The sequence below is a fragment of the Octopus bimaculoides genome, chromosome 9 (genome assembly GCF_046866305.1).
Source record: "Octopus bimaculoides isolate indiv1 chromosome 9, ASM4686630v1, whole genome shotgun sequence".
In the NCBI taxonomy this organism is placed as follows: domain Eukaryota; kingdom Metazoa; phylum Mollusca; class Cephalopoda; order Octopoda; family Octopodidae; genus Octopus; species Octopus bimaculoides.
Window position 1 is genome coordinate 73423234 of NC_142936.1, and position 21470 is coordinate 73444703.

Below are 21470 nucleotides of genomic sequence, written 5' to 3' on the forward strand. Positions count from 1 at the left end.
ATAAAATTAATATAGATTTTGAATTAAGTTTATCAGAGAAGCTAATCTGAGTAAAATAGAACAAGATATTATGAGATGATAAGCTTGAGCTTCAGAGATTTATCATGGATTGTAAAAAATATCATTAGCATAATTTATTTTTTACAAATTAACTAAAAATTAGTTGCTATAAAAGTAGAGATATGATCTTAGATATTTACTGAAAAAACCCCCCCAATAACCTTCAATCATTTCCTTATATTCTGATGCAATAAACTATGTTTTCAAATATCAACTGTGCTTTTTATAGGCTTTATGTCTCCTGTACAATCTACCAAACTGAATAGAGAAAATAGTTATATTATGTTAAACATCAGTGAAATCTATAGAACAAATTTCTAGAATATGCAAAGATAAAAAAGTAAAAATTATGAGAGAAGTTTTAAATCTAATTTTCTGTTTATTTTTTCAAAGTCATCTTTAACAAAACACTGAAAACCGACATGGACTTAAAACATACAGATGTAACAATGAAAGAAAAAAAAAAAAATCTCATGAGATAAAATAGAAACTGAAGACAAAGCTGTGGTGTAGTAAATAAATTAATAAATAAATAAATAAAATCCTTATTTTATGAACAGCTTTTTCTGTTTTTTTTTTTTTAAATTTATTTTTCCAATATTGCCCTTAAAAATTATCACGAAAAAATTGTTTTTGAAGACATCTTTGAGAGGGCAAAATTTTTATAAACTTTTTCACACATTCTAAATTAATTTATCAGAATTTAAAAATGGAACATTTTAAAACTCATTACTTAGCATTTAGTTTTATGCCTAAAGTAGTCTCGTTAAAAATTTCTTAATTCATTTTTGAAATATTTAAAAAATATCATTAGCACTAAAATTAGACTAAATCTAATCTTGCTTTTCTTAATCTGCAATCTAACGCTTCAATTCCCTTTTAACTAGATATCCCTAAACACTCCAAATCCTTCTTACTTTTGAACAGAAGAGGAAATTCTCTCAGAAGCAGAAGTTGTGACGTTAATCAATAGTGAAACCATTAGCATGATAGTTTTGATGAAGCAGCCCAGAGTTCTAAACTGGAATTGTGTGAACAAGTTTTAAATTTAAGTTCTTATGTCTTTAGCTGGGTACAAAAGCTGCTGCCTGATTCTGTTACGAGTTTTTGTTACTTTCGTTCTCTATTTTTTAGTAGTCAAATATGTCTTAAGCAGTATATGCCCAAGAAACTTTCTTATCAAACCACATGTTATTTTGTTAGCTTTAAATTCAATTTAAATTCACCTAATTAACAAAAAATGTGATGTTACTTGAAATGAAAATTTTGTGTTAATCCGTAGCTATGAATTTCTTTTTCTTTACAGTGAGCAAACTTAAAATAACAAAAATCCAGTTTTTAAAACATTTGAAAAACCCGAAATCATTTATTTATTTTTGTTTTCTCTTCCAAAATTCTACATTGTGGCATTTATAATTTTCCAGGAAGATGAAAAATGAAAGGAAAAAAAAAAAAGTAACAATAATAATTCACAGTACAAACAGCAAGTTTTTTTGATTTTCAAGTTTTGCTTTCAGCCAATGACCATCATTTCTTCTTTAAATAAATACAGTTCCTTAAAGATTTCAGAACTTATGTAGATATTTATTTTTTTGACTTAGCAAATTTGGAAGTGGCTTCAGTCAACAGCTTTGACCCTTAATATGTTCAATCATTTCCTTACATTCTAATGCAATAAATTAGAGCAGATTTGTTTTGGAGGTGTTTTACTGTTGCTGAAATAGGCTGTAGCTTGGAGTACTGAAAGACAAGGTAAGACAGGCAGGCAGCTGGGCCAAATATCTGTCTGACATAATTACTTGATGGGCGGAAGTCATCGTGAACTGTACTAGTCATCAGTAGTACAACTTAGCATAGAAAAAGCACTGGAACTTCAAACTTCTTCGCTATAAGCAGCAATGGTTTCCAATTCTTCTGTATCTAATCCTCCTTTAAGCGTCCGTCGCACTATAAACAATAAGTGAACAAGTATATGAGTACATAATAAATTTTATAATGGAGTAAATTACATATAATTGCTGGTTAGCTTTTATTTTTCTATGTCTTAATAAAGCAACTGAAGATAAGTTATTAATGAAATATAAAAGAGCTTAACTTCAAAACAGTTACACTTCAGACTTAAATATTTACCATACATGCATGCACGCACATACACTCACAATATTCTGCGAAAGTAAACATGTTTTTTTAACTTCAGTTCTTCAGATTTTAATTCAAAAATTATTTTCTTTGAAAAAGACAAATGTTTGACTCAAAACATGGATCATTGTTTGATAGTTATTATATGAAATATAATGACAGAAATAGGACTAAAGATTTTTTTGCATTGCTTTTTTTTTTTCTTATTTCAAGGGATAATCCAATGTGAAATTATAAATGCATCTAATACAGAAAAGATCTAATTCTGCAAAGTTTTACTCAAATTTTCATTTATATATATATATATATATATATATATATATATATATATATATATATATATATATATTCTTTGGCTATATATAATCTTTGAACTCGCCTGGACTGCAACCATTTTGAGAAACTGCTTTCAGTGGTTCTTGTCAATTATATTGATATTGATCTCATACAGTCTGGTAGTGATTTTATCAGTCTCTATTCATCTCTCTTATTCAGTGAATGGTTAAGTTACATCTCTTTAGCAACATAAATACCATTAGGTGATGTATAAAATAATATTTTAAGTGTATACTGGTTTCACATTTTGGCACAAGGCCAGCAATTTCAGTGAGTGTGTATGTCAATTACATTGACCCCAAGGCTTAACTGGTACTTATTTTATCAACCCTGAAAGGATGAAAGGCAAAGTCAACTTTGGAGGAATTTGAATTCAGAAAGTAAAGACAGATGAAATGCCACTATGCATTTTGTCTGGCATCCTAACGATTCTGCCTGTTTGCCACCTTATATTATGTGTATATCATATATATTATATACACACAAGCTTCCGCTCAGTTTCCGTCTCTAGATTTTATATACAAGGTGTGTGGGAGGGTAAAAAGCATGATGTGGCCAAGTACGAGAGACAGTGTGATGAATGTGAAAATATTCACACAGCAAAAATAGGGAAAGAAGTTCTATGAGCCTTCAAACTGTTGATTCTGAAATTTTATAGCAAAAATACAGACTGTAGAAGAATAAAAATTTTTTCTCAGACAATATTTTTACTTTGTGTGGCGACCATCATAAAGGAGAGGCTGAGTTGCTGACAATCTGATTCTGTGATCTCATTTTGCACCCCTGACTAAATTTACCAAATTCCATTATGTTGTTCGAGCTTTAAAGAAAAAAACATGAATGCCACTACTTCCTTTGCTGTTTATCCTATTAATCAGGACCTTGTAGTTTATGAAAAGAATGCATATATGTTCAGTATAAGTAGATTATTTCAGAAGTATTTTATAGTAGATGTCACTACTAATGATTAAGGAAATTTTCAAATTTGATGTTTTTTCTTTATCATGTATTTTATTTGACTATACTAATAGATAGAATGGTTGCAGTTTCTCCTCTTCCCCCTACCCCTGAATCTATTAAGGAATGTCAGTGTTTAGTTAAACCTGATATTAAAGCCCTTTAAACTTTGTTGTATTCCTAATGAAATACACTGGTTATATGCATTTCAATTAAATTTGAAAACAAGAATTTTAGGAAAGATTTAATAAAATAATAAGCTTGTTTTAATTAAGCTAATATTTGGAACATAACAATAGTCTTACACATAAATTATCATGGGAAATTTTCTCTATTTTAATTTGTTTATTTTGCAATTATGTTTTGATACCTAGGAGCCAGTGGCAGTTCCAAGTGAGTAGGTACTAAAAAGGTTAAAATTAAATACTAGGCATTACTCAGTAGTTTAAACAGAAGAAAAACACAGAAGCCACTTCTGTAAATATTCAGTACATAAACAACAGTTAAGTAAGCCAGCCATTAACCCTTCAAATACTAACATGCTTGACACTGCCTAGCTCTGGTTTTGTAATATGAAACATCCTGATTTAAAGTGTTCATATTTTAATTAAAATGTTCTGTTATAATTATATGTAAAACTTTCTTGATAAGTTGTTCCATACATCAGCTTTGATAATGAAAAACTTAGTTACTCCTTTTATCCAATCCTTCCAAATTAATTATTATTATTTCCAGAATTTATTAAAACATGTGGCCTGTGTATTTCATTAGATGTATGGTCACAAAAGAGTTGAACTAGTTTGATGTTAAAATCTGACATAAAAAAATGGAACCAGTACAAAGTTTAGCTCTAAGTAGGTTTTCTGAAAATATTTAGAAATTTTTTTTTAAAGCTGTAAAGCAATATAAATATATTAATTATTGATTGAAATGAAGTAATATTTTCTAAAATAAATGTGCAATGAGAAAAATCTGACATGCCTGAGAAGATAGAGAAACCAATAAGATAATAGGACAGCTAGGAGGAGAAAAAGTTATTAAGGTGTGAACAGATTGAATAACAAAAGTTTTGCTTCAGTAAAAAACATTAATTAAGCAATGTAAAAACACGAACAACAAAATATGAAAAACACAATGTAATGAAAGTACCCAAAAATAAAAGAAAATTCATGCTTCATAGAAAAGCACCACTTTGAAGAACAAAGCAGAACTCAATCAAAGCAAACATAACTGTTATAGAGAAGAGAAAATTAAAAATCCCTGCCATAAGATGAAAAGTGTGTGTGTATGTGTGTGTACATGAATACATCTACACATATACTAAAAGTGGTGGGGAACAGACAAGGTGTAACATCCCAATGACAGTAGAACAGTTTTAAATATTACATCAGCAACACTTTTTATTTTTGAATCCATTTCAGTTTAAGATTAATGCAGGATTTATAAATTATACTATCAATTTCTTCTGTGACCCATCATCTTCCCAAGAGATATTCTATTTTTTCTTCTACTGGCTGCATGCTGAGGAACAGCTGATGTGCCCTGATTTAATCAACATACCTGACCCTGTCGTGGTTGTTGCCAGAACTTATTGATGAACAGATACAGACTAGACAGTGCAGAGAGTGAAATATATCTGAATTATCATGCTGCAGTATCTACAACTCACTGCTGTATGTTAGAATGTGTAGTATGGTGCACTACAAGGCAGAGATATGATATAACCGGAGAAACAGACCTGCAGGGTTATATCAAGTCATTCATTACACAAAGCTGATTAAGGGCTTCACAACAACAACTAGTTCAAGTTGACAGATAGTTTACTACTTTGATTGTAACATGGTAAGTGATAGATTTCCAAATCTAATCTAATGAGGGGATCAGTAGTTTTAATATTTAGTACATTTGATGGCATAAAAGATGCTTAGGCACATTAGATGGACCCCAATTTTGGTAGCATATACTCAGGAAAAAGTGAGCATGAGAGGCCTAACTTTGAATATAGGACCCAGGGTAACTTTTTTTTTATTTTGAGACACATTTATTTGTGCATCTTATATACCATCCAGTAAAATATGCCCTTTTTTTGTGGGGAAGACTAGATAGATTCATATACGACAATGACTATTTTTTACTCTTTCTGCAAGACTGATCTCACCTATTTCAATTTTCCCTGTTTCAGAGTTGGCAATAATCAATGACATATTTCACAGTTAAACATGATAAAATGTCTACTTCATGCTTGGATTTTTTTGCTTTAATAATTTTTACAAATTACAAACTTGACATTGATTTTATTAACTCAGCACCATCTAATATCGGTGTAATGAACTTAAACTGCTAATTAATAGGGTAGAATTAAAGTAAACACTTATATGAGAAATTAGCATGCGTAATTTTATAGTCATTGACACCAACAGTTAGGAAAATGCTTTGCATAATGCTTGTATACTTAGATTTTTAAATTATCATTTCTTGTATTTAGTGACAACAGAAGTTGACTTCTAACTACAGATTTTTGTCAACAAATAGAGATTTATTAAAGTGGATAAATATATATGTGTATGTAAGTGAATCGAACCCATGTGTGTTTTGTCCAGGCTCTCATCCTTTTTTATCTCTTTTTCTATTTTCCTCCTCTCTCCTGGACTTTCCTCTCGTGTCTGGAGAAGGACAATGTCTGAGATGTTATAACTTACACTCTTGTCATTCTTCCTTGAATGTCACCTTAATAACATTAACTGTGAATGCCTCTTGCACTTTTGTGGGTTTTTTTATTATTTGTGTTTGCTTTATATATATATATATAATTAGATAACAATTTACATAATTATATATATGTATGTAATCATGTAAAATGCTATCAAATACTATTAGATCAAAGTGTATTATATGAATGCAATTTTAGAAACTTTGGTATAAACAATCTTAAGTGTAAATCTAATATAATGACACACAAATCTGAAGTTAATATCAAGATCAGCTAAAGAATTCTATACTCATGCGTCTAATGATTTCACCTTTAGTCTTCGTCAAGTTCTCTACTTTCTAACTGGAAGTGGGTTAGACCTCATTCATCATCAATGTCAAACAGCTACTTATAGTTCACAAATTAAGGGTCAATGTTTTTAAGTGATGGTGGGAATGGTCTTTCTACATTTAAAAAGTTTCTTTTCTCCCCAGACTGAGACATTGTTCCTGACTTAAACATGAGATAGATTATGCCCACTGGTTCATTAAAGGCAACTTACCTTTTTATGAACTGGGTGGATAATGTGATATAAAATTTGCATACACTCACTATGTCAGCCAAGAACTCAATCATCATCATCATTGTTTTTACATCCACTTTTCTATGCTAGTATGGGTCAGATCGAATTTGTTGAGGCAGATTTTCTACAGCCATATGCCTTTCTGGTTACCAACCCTCACTTGTTTCTAAGCAAGTCAATATTACTCCATGGACAGACATGCTTGCACAGAAGATTGAGAACAAAGGACATCATTGTATGATGGTGATGATCGTTTACAACTATTGCGTAATGTCAAGACAAAGAAACACATACACAGGTAATGAGTTTCTTTTAGTTTCTGCTAACAAAAATCCTCTAAAAGTTTTGGTCAGCCCAGGGCTATAGATGAACACACTTGCTCAAGATGTCACACAGTGGTGGGACTGAACCTGAAACAATGTAGCTCAGGGGTGATAGAAATTATATCAGTTTAATATTAGTTAGCTACAGGAGAAAAGCAAGAGCAACATATTTTGTTTGTCTTAGAATGTTATGTAATTTTTGATACAGAAATCCTGTAGAGGTAAACAGTTGAAAGCAATTTTGGAAATGTTAAAAGACAACAAAGCTATGTGACATGAACACATGAAACAATTTCACTTCTAGTAGTTAAAACAGAACATAACAGAGAGAAGCAGACTTAGTAGTTAACACACACACACACATATATATATATATACATATGTACTAGCGCAGACAAATGAACAAATATTTTCATCAGTGCATTTTATTAAGCATTTCAAATTCTGGCATAATCGAAAGAAGTGTTACCAACATTTCAATAACAACATTACTTAGAAAAAAAGTAAAAAGACTATTATTACTACGACTAGAACTACAATCTTTTGGGCAGATTTATATAGCTTTCACAAGAACAAAAAGATACATAATCAACGAAACAAAAGAAAACTAATTGTGATATTTTAACAGCCTATCCAATATTTACACAAAGCAAAGAAGTTTCCATTGCGTAAAAATAAAGTAAGTACAATTTTGATTTCCTAAATCAATGGGCTATTACTGTAAAGAATGCATAATGTATGCAACAGCTTTAACGAATAAGATCTGTTGTACTTATCAGATGAACTATCACACACACACACACACACACACACATGAGTGATGAGATTTTACATAAAACTTACACAGCTGAGGAAATAATTTACATTTCACAAATGTTCTTATGGTATTTCCTAATTATACAAAAAAAAAAAAAATTGTCTGTCCCAGGAAGTTTGAAAAATATAAAACAATCTTTTATGACATTTAAGGCATGTGACCTAGTGTTGGGTGTTGCACTCATGATTGTGAGATGGTAGTTACGATTCCTAGACCGGCTGTGTGTTGTGTTTTTGAGCAAAACACTGCATTTCATGTTGCACCAGTCCACTCGGCTGTAAACGGGTAATATTGGGACAGATTAGCATACAATGCAGAGATGATGGATCAGGAACATCACCCAAACAGATATCTCATGTGCCACGTTTTGTATTCACTGATCAAAAGGAAGAATAATACAATTTGTACTGTGAATCCCAACCGGTTGGCGTTGGTCGTTCAACCACATCAAAGGTCATCATCACCATGACATATAACATTTCATAAAATAGCTAAATAAATGTTTCCGATATTGGTGCAAAGTTAAGGTATCAATGCCAAAACAAAACAAAACAAAACATGAGTGTCAAAACTATTTCTGAGATCTATATTTAATAGCTTCTGATTACAGCAACAAGACAGTGTTTTACGACATTGTAAACAAGCTGTGCTGGTCTCACAATAATTGTATTTATGAGATCATTATTATTACAATTTAATGTCCATCTTCCATTCTGGCATGGGTCAGACAGTTTGACATATTCCAACAGATCTGAGGACTGCATTGTGCTCCAGCGTCCACTCTAGCATGGTTTTTATGGCTGGATGTCCTTCCTAATGCCAGCCAATTTACATCATATACCAGTTACTTTTTCATGGCATGAACATTATTGAGGTCACTATACAACCTACAAGACAAAGATCCCGTTTGACAATAGAGAGGGAGGTGATTTTTTATGCTAAGGAATGAGCAGTCAAGTATGAGAAGGTTCCAGGGCAGAACAAGATTTTTGCTGTAGAGGAGCTACATGCCTGCTCACATTATTGAAGGGAGACTGGGGTGAAATTTTGTTGCTACTGATTGCAAAGACAAGGGAAAGTACAAATTTTAGTCCTGGTTTATAATCATTCAAAATTCAACTGTATTAAGAAGAAACTGGTTTGCTAACATTTTCTAAGTAATACTTAAAAACTGTATTAGTTAGAAGCAAGAGCAGCAAGACATACTGATGCCTTCAAAAAAAAAAAAACATTTCAACACATTTACATAATAAATGAACAAATGCAGACAAAAAGAAAAAAAAAAAAAAAAAGGAAATTAAAAAAAGTATTGGACAGTTGAGAATTGTGAAATAGTTATAAATTAAAAATTGTGTTTTAGCTTTCGAGTATTTGTGAGCTGACTGAGCATGTGACCAAAACTACAGTCAGATAAATGAAGCCTGCATACAACACCAAAATAGATTGGCTACAACCAACTCAATATTACCTAGAGGCCATTTTCCCAGGTCCCTGAAATTTTATGAAATGCAGCCAAGTTAATAAGCATGGACAGATAGGAAGCATTACAAGGATTTCAAAAAAATATTTTCTTTTAATCATCAAAAGATACTAACCAAGAGTGACACAATGAATAATAATAATAATAATAATAATAATAATAATAATAATAATAATAATGATTGTTTCAAATTTTGGCCCAAGGCCAGTAATTTTAGCAAGAGGTAGTTAGTCGATTACTTCGACTCCAGTATTTCACTGATGCTTTATTTTATCAATCCCAAAAGGATGAAAGGCAAAGGTGGGATTTGAACTCAGAATGTAAAGAGCTGGAAGAAATGCTGCTAAGCATTTTGTCCAACATCATCAATTCTGCCTTAATGTTGATAATGAAAGCATTATATTAGAAAGCCAAAGATTAGAATATTTAAGGTTACCAAAATATATATACAATACCAACATAGCATTTTATGAATTATGGATATTTATGCACAGAAATTAACATTTTCATATACATACAAAATTTATCATACATTAATTTCTGAGTAAAATGGTTCTTTATAGATATATAGCAACATAATGGAATATGCAAAATTTTACGACATCCATGTTCACAAGCAAGAATCAACTGAAAGTTATATATATGTATATTGTAAGTTATATACATACACACACACACATATATATATATAGATAGATATATTTTTTTTTCAGAATGATCTAAGCATACGATAAAAACAACAATCCCAAGAAACCATATGCAACCATGCTTCTAAAATATGAAATGATTTCTTTATGAGCCACAAGGGTCTGAATATGAAATGTGTCATAAAAATAATATTTAATTTCAACTATTAATTATATATATATATATATTACCACAAGGTAAATTTGGTAAATGGTCCAGATTCTCCCTTATGTGGTGTATTTGAGTTCCATTCTTCCCATTTCTTGCAGACACATAGACATAAAGTCATATTGGTCTCAAATTTTGGCACAAGGCCAGTAATTTCGGTGGAGGAGGTAAGTCAATTACATCAACCCCCAACACTCAACTGGTACAAATGTTATTGATTACAAAAGGATGAAAGGCAAAGTCGGCCTCGGTGGAATTAGAACTCAGAACGTAGTGACATGAAATGCCGCTAAGCATTTTGTCCCACAAGCTAATGACTCTACCAGCTCCCACTTTGTGTATGGGGAAATATTACCTTGCTTGGAAACAAGTGAGGGTTGGCAATAGGAAGGCATCAATCTTAAGAAAATCTGCCTCTGAATTCCATCTGAACGATGCACGAATGGAAAAATGAACATTGAAATGATGATGGTGTTTGTGTGTGTAAATTCTTTTCTTTTATGCTTTTATATGTCTCGGCAGATGCCCTTCCTATTGCCAACCCTCACATATTTCCAGGCAAGATAACATATATATTATTTAGAAATATATATTTTTCAAACATCAGTATCTGAAGAAAATGAATATTTTTCAAGAGTGAGATGATATTTTCATTAAGAAGACCTCTTAATCAATGATTCTTCTCACCAACATAATTATAAGGTTATAATGTTGTTAGATTATAGGTCTCCCCTCCCAGTTAACTATTCTTGTTTTGTCATATGATTCAAGAATTTTACATATTATCATAATAAAAAAAGATGCTTACAAGATTTCCGAGGTCCTCTAGAACGTCGTCTTTCTTTCTGTGGTCTCTTTAGTGGTGTGGCTGCTGTTCGTACGCATGCTTCTAAAATTTCATCATCAGCAGTATCATACATCTCAGAATCTGTTGTTAGACAACCTCGACCTGGAAGGCAAACAAAAGCATTACTCTCAAATCCTTATTACCATAGGATCTTTTATTTTTACTAGTTATAGTCATTGAACTGCAACCAAGTTGGTGGGCACGGCTTTCAAGGGTTTAAGTTGAACAAATCAACTTTAAAGCCTGGTACTTATTCTATTGGGCTTTTTTGTCAGTCAGCAGTCCTGGCAACGAACACGCTCGGATGGTGCTCTTGGCGCTCCACTGGCACAAATGCCAGTCATGCGGTGCTGTCATCGAATTTGGTTTCGATTTCACTTGCCTCAACAGGTCTTCATAAGCAGAGTTTAGTGTCCAATGAAGGAAAGGTTCGCATAAGTGGGTTATGGTCTCACTTGGCTTGCCAGGTCTTCTCAAGCACACCATATTTCCAAGAAAAATAACAAAAGATAATACAGGAGGGACAAGTTAACAAATATAGTATTAGCCTAATGTTTTAATGAGAAGAGAAAGAATCTCAATGTTTCAGCAGTTCGCTCTTCATCAAAGTAAAATATATACATTTTATATATAGATAGAATAATGATTTTTTTTTTTTTTGAGAAATCTCTGAAAGAAAATCTGTTCAAAATACTTACCAACTTTTTTCCTCAAGAGCTGACCAGGTAAACCACGTTCGTCAGCACTTGTGTAGCCATTGGCCAGTAATTTCTGTAAAGGATCCTCTGCAACATGTTCTTTAGATTTGACAAACTTCTCAGTCTGTAAATTGAAAGTAAACAATACACATTCAGAAATAGTAAATTAAAAGACTACATTGTAAAATAGACTTAACGCCACGTATATTCTTCTTTGCTAGCATTGGTATCAATAAGAAAAAGGAATGATGATGATAATTTGTAAGATGGTCTATAATTTGTTGAATCCATTATTGTTTGCAATAGAAAAAGGCAGAACTTGATCCAATTTATATATATGCTTGGTAACCCTAGTTTACCAAGGTAGTTTCTTTATATTGGGTAAGTTAAAAATAGAGTAAATTTTTTTTTTATACTGAGTTGACTCTTATGCTCTCAGGGAATTTCAAAAATGTTTTTTTTTTGTCTTAAAGTGCAATACTTACATCAAGAATCATTTTACCACGCGTCTTCTTCCTCTCTCGTTGATTCTGTTTTTTGAGTAGCTGTTGGTTCACTTTGTCTCGAGTCGTTCGGTACTCTAGAGCAAATTCGCTGATCACTTTACAGAACTGACTAATTTTTTGGTCTTTAGCCACACTGACTGGAAGCCCCATATACATCAACAGTTTTTGGTACCTGAACAAACAAATATCACAAAAACTGTTATTACCAGAGCAAAAGAGTCCAACACAACACAGATCTAATGTTTCACACTAAGAATAATATTTACTGACAAAAAAGAAAAAAAGTACATGCCCAGATTAATGATGCTGAAAATAGCAGTTCAGTTAGCTCCAAAGTGAAACACAAGTAAAAAAAAATAATAACTAGGGTACTAAATATAGTATAAAACAAATAAATTTTGTTATGTTCAGAGTTGTTGAAACATGGAATAAATTACCCACATCAGTTGTTAGCTGTCACGACACTGCATCCTTCAAAAATTCCAAGCTTTCTGAAATTCACCAACACAACTCCTGGTGTAACTATGTACCCTTTTCTCCTTATGATTCTTGATGTTCACTTCTCGGTCTTTTTGCATTTTATTTTGTGTATTATGAACATACTTCTAGGTTTCATTGCTGTTTTTCATTACTTGATTTATATGTCTGCTTCCCCCCCCCCTCTTTTGACCTCTTTTCAACAAACTATTGTGCCAGTGACAGTAATATTCTAGGAATATCTTTATATACTATATCTTTTTAGTTGTAACATCAGTTCATTTAATTTCTATTGTAAATGCCATTGAGAAATGCATAAACATCACACAATTTGGTATCTTTTCCCCTTAAATCTGAAATCTTATGGCTTGGTTAATAAATACTTAATTAGTACTTTTATTCTTGATGAGGAAATGTTGATGAAAATGCATAAGAAATTTAGTGAAAAAAGTAAGAAGAAATTTTTGATGATTTAGATTTAAGAATGAGATTGTGAAATACTGAATCAGAAAGAGCGAGACATAAACTAAATTTTATAAAAAAGTATAAAGTTGAATTGTCAATTAGTGCTTTAGCCTTATTTATTAATAAATAATTGTAAATTACTAATCAGTATGCTTATAATCTATGCAGATATGGATGAATTTTGTCAGCAACTAAATTTATTGAAATACGAAGGAGAAATTAAGTTTTACCTTGTAATAACTCTTCTGTGAATGATTTTCAAAATCATAATTCTTTCAGCAGCATCTTGTAGAAATTCACAAGTTCTGTAAATAAATACGAAAATTTAGGATAAGAGCATTGTTTTATATATACATTTGCCTTAATGCTTACAAACAATAATTTTAACAAGGACATGAGAAGATAAAACAAAGTCTATATTTGCCAAAAAGGAAGAACAGACATTAAAATGATGACGACAATGACAACAGCTATGATGACACCACAATGATGGCAAATCAGATGATGATGATAATGATGAATTGTCTACACTGAGAAATTGTAAGTTAAGTTTTATTCTTTTTTATATATTCATGGTCTGAAGGAAGAAGAAGCTGACATTCTTGTTGAAAAACTACAAGTAAAAAAGCGAAAAACATTGGTAGGGAGGGAATTACAGAGGGATATAACATTCTGGAGAAGAATGATTAGCCACAATTGATAGTATTTCTTATTTCTTTATTGCCCACAAGGGGCTAAACATGGAGAGGACAAACAAGGACAGACAAAGGGATTAAGTCGATTACATTGACCCCAGTGCATAACTGGTACTTAATTTATCGACCCCGAAAGGATGAAAGGCAAAGTCAACCTTGGCGGAATTTGAACTCAGAACATAATGGTAGATGAAATACTGCTAAGCATTTCGCCCGGCGTGCTAACGTTTCTGCCAGCTTACCGCCTTTATGTATAGTATTTCTGGATAGTATTTCTGCAAGTATGTGTATGTGTGGAGAAGAACAGGGTGATAGACATGATGTGGATGACTAGGGACAGAGTAAAGTTTTGAGTTGTGTGAGCTTAAGTGGGACTGACACAAAACCAGTGAGCTTTGAAGAACAGAAACTAATGCAGTAGTGTTAGAAAAAGCAGAGTGAAGAGACATGTTTGTAGGGCCCAGAGAGTGGAATGGAGTCATTGATTCCAAGCTTAATTCATTGATAAATTGTTGGTCTAGTACTACAAAGTTGTCCATCTGTCATACACTGTTGCTATATTGTGGACATACTTCCAGTTTTTTTAAGAATTTATTTCAATAGAAGCAATCAAAATATTTCAAGTATATGTGTCAATGATACCGTCCATACTGTGTCTATGGGAAGGATGACTTCCCTTTGCAAATACCGACAGGACACAGAAAGTGTGTCAATAGCCAGCTGGAGGAGATGTTCTCCTGGGGCTAAAAGCAACAGTAGCATTCACCCTTAGGGTCTAGCCGCATTTAAGTGGCAAATATACTTCACATTAAATTAATTGTTTTATAATTAAGGTTATTATTAACTTACTTGCTCTTCAAGGCTGAGCATCGGTCGTGTTTCACAACTGCTTTTAAGTGTTCCCAGGAATTTTTACAATCTAATTCCATTTTCTCCAGCTTCTCAGCAAGTTCATCCCAATCAATCTACAAAATTCAAAGACAACATTCCAATAAAATCAACAAAAAGTACTTTTGGGAACATGTCCAGTTAAATTCAGTGAGACAAGCAGACTTGAGTACCTTAGCCAGAGGTACAGTATAAGCATTGGCTGTAATAAAGTTAGAATTCATGATGAGCACCTTAAACTCATAGCTATAGTAAACTAATTATAAATCAAAAATTTTATAAGATTTAATGATTAAGTTAAGGTACTTAAAAAATAATTATGAAAATAAAATATGAACATGAATAAATATATATATATTTTTAAACAGAAGTATTATGTATACTCTGTATAACAGAAGAAAAGTTTCAACTCTTCTGATACTATCTTGCTAGAATCAGCCCCTGGTTCTATTATACAAATTCCATGTTTTAAAAAAAGTAATCTATCAAAACTTCATGTTTATTTATGTTTCAAACACCAATTTAATAATGACAAAATTATTTTACTATATTCTTCATCATTTTCAAAATTAATTGAAACAAAGGAAGTGTATCTCAACAGAAATTTTGTAATGAAAGGTTTAAATTGATCTAAATTAAGACCTTCCATCAAAATTTCATGTTGATTATGTTCCAGGCTCCAGCTTAATGGTAAAATTATTGTACTAAATTCTTTATTATTTTCAAAATTAATTAAAATAAAGACAAGTATGTTTAAACATAAATATGGTGATAGTGAAAATTTTGAATGAAAATACAAATAGGAAGATATATAAATATTAACTTACTTTTGCACACCGGTTAATGGCCCCAATCTCTGAATAAAGATCTGTACCATCTGGGAACTGCTCAATGATGATGGTGCATAAATGATGAAGTAAAGAATGTTTATGGACTGTGTCCTTCACTTCTGGTACTTTAGCCAAGTAATCTATTGTAAAGCCTTGTACCTGAAACAGACATTAATAGGTGAGATATCATTTTATGAGGAGTGGCTGAGTAAAAGATATCTGGGTTTGCTTATGGTGAAGCTTCTGCTGAGTTTCAAATCATCTTGTTCATATAATCCAGTTTAGAATCACAGCCTAACTATATTGTCATAAAAAGAAAAGGCCAGCTATGACAAATTAAATGTGTCGTCATAAAATGTATTAATGCCTACATGAGCATGGTTCAACTAATCAGATTGGCTAGTGTGTAACCAAAGAAGCAGTAGACTTGGAATCAGTTTTGTGGATTTTCTCACCTAATAGTCTTGTCAAAGGTTCTGGAATCTTAACCGAATGTTATAAAAAACTAAGGTACTGAACACCAAAACAGAACAGCCTCAAGTGCTACACAGAACTGAGAGACTGACAGAGAGACAGATAAAGAAAGAAAGAAAAAAAAGAAGGAGGAAGGGAAGGACTACAAGTTCAGTGATCTTTCAAAAGAATAATTTTTTTAATCATATGAAATTATAATGATTCAAATAAAACAAGGGGAACTGAGGAGACTAATGGAATAATCCTAAAAACAAAAATATCAAAAAATAAAGCTGTATATCTTACCTGTGTACCATTCAAGAAACTACCAATAGCTAACATTGCAGATAATATGTACTTGAATGTTTTATTAACAAGTAATTCTTCAATTCCTTTCTTCAAGTCCATTAATGGTTCTGCAATTTCCTGGAAGAGAAACAAGGACAGATCAGTTATTTAAAACACATCCATACTTGACTGAAAGTTAACATTTATTATTGTTTGTTGGCACTCCGTTGGTTAAGACGTCGAGGGTTCCAGTTGATCCGATCAACGGAACAGCCTGCTCGTGAAATTAACGTGCAAGTGGCTGAGCACTCCACAGACACGTGTACCCTTAACATAGTTCTCACGGATATTCAGCGTGACACGGAGTGTGACAAGGCTGACCCTTTGAATTACAGGCACAACAGAAACAGGAAGAAAGAGTGAGAGAAAGTTGTGGTGGAAGAATACAGCAGGGTTCGCCACCATCCCCTGCTGGAGCCTCGTGGAGCTTTAGGTGTATTCGCTCAATAAACACTCACAACGCCCGGTCTGGGAATCGAAACCGCAATCCTATGACCGCGAGTCCGCTGCCCTAACTACTGGGCCATTGCGCCTCCACAACATTTATTATAAGGAAAGACAAATAAAGCAAATTGGGTGGGTTGAGTTGATAAGATATTTAACTAACACTACATGAAATTGTGTTCTTTTTCAAAAAAAAAAAAAGAAAGAAAATCAATCTTTCTTACCTGTTCTAGTGTTTCATAATCTAATTTGAACAACCATAGGCGAAGCCGTGCCTGCAGCTCACTTATAGATGATAATATAAGAAGGAACTGCTCAGCAGTTCCCAGGGGTGTGTCAGGATACAACATCTGCGCATCTAAAATCTGAGTTTTCTCTTCATCAGCTGGAATCATTGTAAACAATATTTTCTGGAAAGCAGAAGAGAAAATATGTCAGAATGATCAAAGAATACAATAAATAAAATAAACACATGCAAAGCTTGATGATCTCTCTCTATCTCTCTCTCTCTCCATACAAACACACACACACTTACTAGCTGAGTATCTTGTTGTTGCTAGGTAATTTTCACAACAAAAGCCTTGGCGAGCTTTTGGAATAGCACACCCACATAGGTTGGATTTTCTGTTTTGATGAGGATTTTTCCAATTTTTTCCCCCCACTACATCTTTGTAAATGATGGGAAGCTTTTTATGACAAAATATTTTTGAAAATTTATGAATCCCATCTCCCCTCCTTCAGGACTAATTTTATCCAATTTTTTTTTTTTGCACTATGCACTTAAAAACAACGGAAGAACTAAAACAAAAATATTTTTTGAAATTAGCAATCACCATCACAATCCTTACTTCCTTTATTTTCAAGCAGTAAATGAAATGTAATTTAAAAATTTTTTTAAATGTAATTTAATAGTGAAGTTTAAAAAAAAATATTGTTAACCTTGTAAGTCCTAAAATTTTGGCATTTTTCAAAGTTCTTTTTAATCATAGTTTTAAAATACAGACAGACTGACTCCACAATTTGTTTCTGTTTATAATTTCAAAATAATTTTTAGATGAAAAGGTGTGTGATTTAAGGGAGATATTTTTGTTTCTAGCACATCCCATGACCACCTGTACTTTCCCTGTTTCTTTGTCACATATATTGATGTTTTTAAATATTTTTTCCCTCATAAACACATTTTATGGAATGATGTGGTCCATAACTGGGATTTACACAACAACAAAAAAATTGTAATCTAAACTTTTAATCCCTACTCAGCACCAATTGAGTCTATGTGTGTGTGTGTGTGTGTGTGTGTGTGTGTGTGTGTGTGCATGTGTAAGAAAAAAAAATCATATTTACTAACAGAAAAGTATGCCATTAAAATAAATATTCTTTTACATCCCTTTTTAAAATCACTGTCGCCCTAATGAAATTCCTTACACACATGCATACATGCACACTGACACACACACACATACAACATGAGCAAAATACTTTTATAGAAAGTAAGAAAGTTTTACCATTAGAAAACGAAAGAGATAAACAATAGAGATAATTCTGTTGGTGTCACAGATTTTGGTATATTGATGTACTAGATTTAATGTGTATATAAGCAGATTGGCTGCTCCCTCTGTGGTTTGGTCAAATAATGTAGATACCCCTGATAAAACCCCAAATAAGGGTTGTAAATTGATTAAGGATCTTCATAAATTTTCCAAGGTAAAATATGCCATATTTATTAGCTGTAACTATGAAATAAGAACTTACTTCAATTCCTTCTTTGTTTATTACGGAACTATCCATTTTTAATATAGCAGCTTTGATTGTACGAGGTGGAGGCAACACCTTGAGACCAATGTTGATTGCATTTGAGCGCTTTGGATCCAGGACTGTGATTTCTTTCTTGGTTGATGTATCAGCCTTCTGCTAGAAGAGGAAGCCAATTATACGGATTAAATTTGAACTAGAAAATGTGTTTTGGATTTTTTTCTTTTTCTTTTCCTAGTTTACATTCTAACTTTAGTAATAAAAACTTAGTTCAAAACAAAAACTAGACACTAGAAAAATAAGAAATCACTATTTTTAACTGTCAAAATTGAGCCATTTTCTTAGTTTTATGGGCCTAAACTCATAGAAGACAGAGGACAAAATATTTAATTGATCCTTATACTAATATCTAAAACTTTATATATTCATTAAATTCTGATTAAGTTTATGATCTATCATTGTAGAATATAAATTCTTTTACAACTCCAAATTATTTATATATATATATATATATATATATATATATATATATAGATATATAGATATTTGTCTTTACTTGATTTATGACTGCTTTCTGTCCCTCTTTTAACTATTTTCTAAGGAGCTGCTTAAAATAAGCTTATTATTGTTATTATTATTGGTATTTTTCTTTTGATTACTTCATCAATAACCATTTAAAAATAATTAAATTTTCAACAAAACATGTAATTTTTTCTTTCAGATGATGATGAGAGGCTGAAGAAAAAAAAAGGAGGAGGAAGAAAATAAGGAAGAAAGGGATAATAATAATGATGAAAAAAAAAAGGAAAAGAGGTTTTTAGTGGAATGGTGGTAGGTTGTGGTAGGGTGGGAGGAGGGAGCAAAAACAAGATGGATATGAATGTGATGAAATGATATAAAATTAAAATCAAGGAAAAAGAAATTAAAATTGATAAAAAGAAAAAGGAAAAAAAAAGAAAAGGAAACCAAAATTAAAGAGTTTACAAAACAAAAGAGAAAAAAAAACTGGAGTAAAAATAAAGATAGAAAATTATAAATAAATTTAAAAATACGTCAGTTCTACATACTATTGAAACGAAAATGTCTAACATGCAATATAGTAGAACAAAGGTGAAAAGAGAAAAAAAAAAGTGTAAAGGAGTAAATACTACTACTACTACTACTACTACTGCTATTACTACTTCAAACCAGATTCTTGCTATGTGGTCGAATGTTCAGAAAGTGATAACCATGCAAAAGTGGAGGTGGTGGTGGTGTAGGTGGTGGGTACAGAAGCAGTAAGCTGACGGTGAATGTGTCTGCAGATTGCTCTTGCAGAACACATACATATACATACATACAGTAAACACACTCAGAGTTGTTATGAATCTCTTCTGATGAGCCTCAGGATGAAACTGGTGGTGTTTTTACATTCGTGCATCTGTGCACTTCAGTGTGAAGACGTTTGTAGTTCTCTGCTGTTTGCAATGCTACATTGTTGATCTTCAAAATTCTTTCTTGCATTTTTTTCTTCAATATTTTACTTTATCATTATTATTATTGTTTTCATGGCTACCAGCTGCAAGCTGCTTTACATTGCCATTTTGACTAACAGACTAACAGCAAGAGCATTGGGGTGGAGGGCATGCTTTTGAGGCATTTTTTGTAGCAGACTTTCCAATGACCATGTCTGCATCAGGCAGGCAAAAGCCAGCTTTGCATAATGCTTTACACATGGTCTGCTTGGCACAGACAAAGGGTTTGTATTTCACATAACACACAAACACCCCCCCCCCCCCCCACACACACAATTTTGAATTTTTCTGCACAAAGCTGCTTTAATTGAAATAAGATACACTGTTTTTTTTTGTTTTTCAAAATGAGTTTTTGGATAGCTTTTAGCTTCTTTGCTAAGCTCTTTATATGCAAATATTTCAAAGTATCACAGATGTAATATAGAAAGATAAAAATCAAGGTAGCCCAAGAACGCAAATAACTGCAAAGCAAAGCCCTTGTTTTACACACATTTTTATCTCTGCATGTGTATTTGTTATTAAAGATTTATTTGAAGCCATTTAAAACCCAATCCTTTCTCTCTCTCTCTCTCTCTCTCTCTCTCTACACACACACACATATATATACATACACACATCAAAGATATTATTTTCTGTTTCAAGGAAAGTTCTGACATTTTGCTAAAAAATTGTAGGATATTTTCCAAACAGTCAGAAGAGTAACATGTATTCAATGGAAAATTAAACACTGGAGTTTTTCTCATTAATAAATAATAAATAGGTATTATATTTATCTTAAAAATAAATTGTATGTGTGTGTTTATTCATCTTAGAAGTAAACTGTATGTGTGTATTAAAATAAATTATTAACCAATCATTTCTTTTTGAGCTACAGTGGATGATTGTAGTAATACAAGATATAGAGACTTTGTTGTATTAAGAGCAGAGTACCTGGATCTTACTCAGGTGAAGATCGTAGTCCATCACAGGTAAAAAAAGAATCTATCTAGTACAAATCCTCAACTTGCAGGTGACCAGAGGTACATAAAATTAAATATCCTCTCATAGACATAATCAAATGTGGGCTGATCTCGAAACCTGTGAGTTCAATGTCTTATCCATCCAGTTGTGTGTGTTTGTGTGTGTGTGTGTGTGTGTGTGCACAGACACACACATACAGAGCCTATATTACAAAGATTTTAAAGAGTATTAAAAGGAGGGTTAAAATTGAGACTTGTTAGGGAGAGTTATCTCTGATGGTATTAGGGTAGGAAAAATATGTCACTTTAAAATGGTAAAATTAATTAGAGTTCAATTACAATGGGCAGCATAGTT

The 21470-nt window shown here is 32.1% G+C and overlaps 1 protein-coding gene across 48 annotated transcripts in view; it reads right to left on the minus strand.

The window, feature by feature from the left end:
• Positions 1-419: 419 nt before the first annotated feature.
• The window catches only part of LOC106868745 (FH1/FH2 domain-containing protein 1), a 357696-nt gene continuing 336645 nt past the window's right edge, over positions 420-21470 (minus strand). For 17 of the 48 annotated variants that reach the window (XM_089357752.1, XM_089357734.1, XM_089357744.1 and 14 more), the window contains 10 exons: positions 18643-18801; positions 17115-17300; positions 16405-16524; positions 15643-15804; positions 14777-14892; positions 13463-13537; positions 12270-12462; positions 11785-11908; positions 11048-11188; positions 420-2007 (listed from right to left, as the gene is read on the minus strand). In XM_089357752.1, the coding sequence (XP_089213878.1) occupies positions 1934-2007; positions 11048-11188; positions 11785-11908; positions 12270-12462; positions 13463-13537; positions 14777-14892; positions 15643-15804; positions 16405-16524; positions 17115-17300; positions 18643-18801 (1350 nt within the window). In that variant the 3' untranslated portion in view covers positions 420-1933. Of the gene's footprint in view, positions 2008-9372; positions 9396-11047; positions 11189-11784; positions 11909-12269; positions 12463-13462; positions 13538-14776; positions 14893-15642; positions 15805-16404; positions 16525-17114; positions 17301-18642; positions 18802-21470 lie in introns of all 48 variants that reach the window. The other 31 variants (XM_089357767.1, XM_089357761.1, XM_089357739.1 and 28 more) reach the window with 3 other exon arrangements.